Consider the following 3,884-nt stretch of genomic DNA (forward strand, 5'->3'; position numbering starts at 1 on the left):
ATGTAGTCTGTAGCACTTGTCCACAGAATGCCCAGACTTCTTGCAGTACTTGTAAAAGATAGAAGAAGATTGTCGCTTAGAGTCAAAACTGACCTTTTGGTTGTAGAATTTGTTGGTGGGTTGAGGGATGCTAGAAGAAACGGAGAAAGATGTTGCGGAATCACCAGAAAACCCAAAAGGTGTAGATTTTACTTCCTTCTGACTTCATCTTGTTGTAGGAGGGAATATGCCTTACTAATGGAGGGAAGGGGGCACATCAGTAAAATACTACTCTTGACAGTAGAGTATGAATCATTTAACCCACTGATAAACTGAAACAGGTGTTGATCTTCTATGAATTTTAGAAGTGCACCACAAGAACAGGTTGGTCCAACATAGGCAGATGTGAGTTCATCCCATAAGCTTCTCATTTTGGTGAAATAACTAGCTATGTCAGAACCACCCTTAGAAGATGCACTAATTTCTCTTTGAATTTGTATATATTTGGACCCGTTCGATTGACAATACCTATCATTAATGTCCTACCAAACTTCTTTGGCAGTAGGAAAACACATAACGCTAATTGCAAGCTCTCTGGTTAAGGAGTTGATAATCCAGGTCTTGACCATATTATTGCAACGCTCCCAAAAAGGATAATAAGGAGAAGCAGTCTGTGGTTGGGCTATTCTACCCGTGATTAATCCCAATTTATTCTTAGCGGAGAGAGAGGTCAGCATACTACTGCGCCAATGAACGAAACCAGTACCATTGAAAGGAATGGTCACCAATTGACTACCAGGACTGTCAGATGGGTGAACATAGAAAGGAAGGGAGGGATCCACTGTAAATTTGACGAAGCCCTCGGAGTTCACAGAACTACTAGTACTCATGTTGAAGCACACGAGAATTCACAAATACGACAATGAACTGTAACCAGTACAACAAATTTCCACAAAATTCTAGCAATTTGGGGAAGAAAACCTAACTTTTATCAAATTTGAGCATACAAATGAAAAATGAAGGATTTTTACCAGATTTTTGTCAAATAGTGAAAGAGAAAGGACATCTGAGTGTTGAAGGAGAGAAAACACAAAAAATTCCCAAAGTTTTCACCATCTGAAGAGAAACCTCGGAACAATAAAACTTCAAAAACTCCGGCGAAGGGTACAATTGGACGATAGCTGATGACGAGCTGGATCTATTCTATTGCTCTGATACCATGTTAGATTCGTATATCCGAATCTATTTGTGAAATTGAATCGAACAAAACCTAGCTTGAGAGAGAGAGAAACGATCTGTTTTTCTATTTCATAAAAAAGCTAAGCTGAAAATGAAATTGTATATCTACATTCTAAAATGTCCCCTTTCTTATTGTTGGGCCCGGGTATCATACATTTTGGACTCACGTATACATTTGTCTTACAACTGCATAGCTACAGAATTTGTAAAGGAGAATATACAATTGGGCCTATGCCTTATTGGGCCTACATGACTGATCCATGATATGGTTAACATGAGCTGCATACATACATTAGCTTTTCGTGCCTCCTTAATTTCTCAAACTAAATTAAAATAGACCAACCAAATTATAGTCCCGTCGCTAATAAGACCTGAGGTAAACAAATAATTAACTAAAAGAATTTTCTATTCAATGGAAGATTTTTACATTAATAATTTTAAAAAAGGAATTTATTTAGTAATTGCATTATTGTATTAAAAGAAGGATAATTATACTGATTTTTCAACACATCCTAATATTAACATAGTAAGATCTTTGAATCAATATGAGAACAAGAATGATCAGAATGTACTCTTGTCTGGACACTAAGAGACAATAAGGTCTCGTCCATATTATAGCCAAGCCTTTTCCAAGATTTGGTCAGTGGACACTGCTTTTCAAAATGAATTTCAGCAAATCCTACCTAATGAGATTGCATATATTTTAATATAACAAGTTCTTATGAGTATATCTACTAGCTATTTAATTGTCCTGTTTCTCCATTGAAAGTCTTGCAAATTGGGAAAAATAGTTTAGAATTAGTTTTTGGAGTAGAACTAAATTTGTTTGGCCTAAATGACTAGGATTATTTGTCCCTATTCTATCTCTAGATGTCTCTATGTAATTAAGAATTGGTGACATGTCCAATTAATAATACTATTCCCTCCGGTTTATAATAAGTGACTAGTTTGCCTTTTCATTTTGGTTCAAAATAAGTGTCCAGTTATGTAATCAAGAAAGAATTCAATTTGTTTTTACAAAATAACCCCTATGTACATATCCCTAAAAAGTTTTCTTACTCCACACATTAAATGTTTAATTAGGGATAGTTTAGTCATAGTAGATATTTTTGTATAGAATTTAGTATTTTCTTAATGGACGTGCTAAAAGTAAAATAAATAGGCAGTCAACAAAGCATTAAGATTTAATTTCTTAATAAGGAGTGCTTCACCTTCATCAATGGCCAATCCGACACGGTTCGGATTAGTTGAGCCAGTAAATTTCAAAAATAGATAATTAAATTAGAAAAACATAATACACAGACTTCAAAAAAAAAAGGTAAACTAAATGCAGGCACTATTCATTGACAACAAGATAATTCTCTGAGAGAGAGGAAATGATTCCCCACTTTTTCTTTTCTAAGTTGTTTCCCAATGCATTGACAGCTAAAAGAAAAAAACAGAAAAGAACTAAAAAAAAGATAAGGAACAAGAATCCCTTTAGAGATCCAATTCCTTTTGCTTGGACAATTTTAACTTCTTCTCACTCTCTAAACATTCACTTAATTAGCAACAGACACCATCAGCATGTTTAAAAGTTATAACTGATGGATGGCTTTTATCCCCACCTCTTCTCTTCAAACCATCTGTTCAAATACAAATTAAAAAAAAATTAGTTAGTTAAATCATCAAAATAATTTATTAGCAGTACAAAAAAAAGAGCCAAAAAAAGAACTTAACTGGTTTTCTTGCAATTTATTTTCAGGTAACAGAGATGACTGGAAATAACCATAGTGTTCCTGGTATGCAGATCTCCCCTGCATTATAAATAATAAGCACATTAAATTTATCTCTTTTTTAAGACTTTATATTATGGAATATTAATCAAAGTCATAACTAGACATACCTGAAAGTGTGTAGTAGAGTAACCTTGTGAAAAATCCAACACATTTTCCACTGACTTTGTGTTCTTGGTCATAGTGAAATTGTTCTATTAACAATACCAAAGTATTAAAAAAAATTAAATGAATCATTATGTAGAACCACTGTAACAAGTAAACAAGCAAATGGTAAAAAATGTCACATTCTTCAATTAATGCAATAGTACTTAAAACTTACATTGGAGAAGTCGAAGAAAGGTGAGCTAGCTGTATCATCCAGTAGAGAAAGTTGTTGTTTTTCTTTAGCTTTCTGTCTTTTGGAATTGTTTTTAGGAAATGTAGGATTAATGGGTGCATAATAATGGCAACCATTAATATTATGTCCATATTCTTCTTCTTCTTGATGAAAATGTGGAGGTCCTGAAGATGCATCAGAAACCATTGACAAATCCTCTTCCTCTTCTTCTTCTTCCTCTTCTTCTTGTTTTTGCTTTAAACTCTTTTCAGTTTCAAACTTTTTGCCTTTACAAGAAGCATGAGTTAGAAAAGAATTTTCTAAATACAAAGTCCAACCAGACTCACATCCACTACTACATTCTGAATCAGCTGCTAACATTCCATAATCCATTTTTTTCTGATTTTTTTTTTGTATGTCTAAAAACCAAGAAAACTAAATGAGAAGAATAGGAGTTAGAGTTTGGAATGATGACCAAAGCGCTGCACAAAACTATTGTAGTGAGTAGTGACACAACTTCTTGCTAAATAGTCCAAGAATATGTCACAGTTGTACCCCTCTAACTCTATCTA

At 33.8% G+C, this 3,884-nt stretch overlaps 1 protein-coding gene across 1 annotated transcript; it reads right to left on the reverse strand.

Moving 5' to 3' along the window:
- Positions 1-2,478: 2,478 nt before the first annotated feature.
- Positions 2,479-3,884, reverse strand: LOC107775788 (protein SOB FIVE-LIKE 5). The gene is made up of 4 exons (XM_016595568.2): positions 3,316-3,884; positions 3,104-3,187; positions 2,938-3,014; positions 2,479-2,843 (listed from the first exon to the last, which is right to left on the reverse strand). The coding sequence occupies exons 1-4, from the start codon at positions 3,703-3,705 to the stop codon at positions 2,816-2,818; spliced, it is 579 nt and encodes a 192-aa protein (XP_016451054.1). The 5' UTR covers positions 3,706-3,884; the 3' UTR covers positions 2,479-2,815.

This window comes from Nicotiana tabacum, chromosome 7 (assembly GCF_000715075.1).
Source record: "Nicotiana tabacum cultivar K326 chromosome 7, ASM71507v2, whole genome shotgun sequence".
In the NCBI taxonomy this organism is placed as follows: domain Eukaryota; kingdom Viridiplantae; phylum Streptophyta; class Magnoliopsida; order Solanales; family Solanaceae; genus Nicotiana; species Nicotiana tabacum.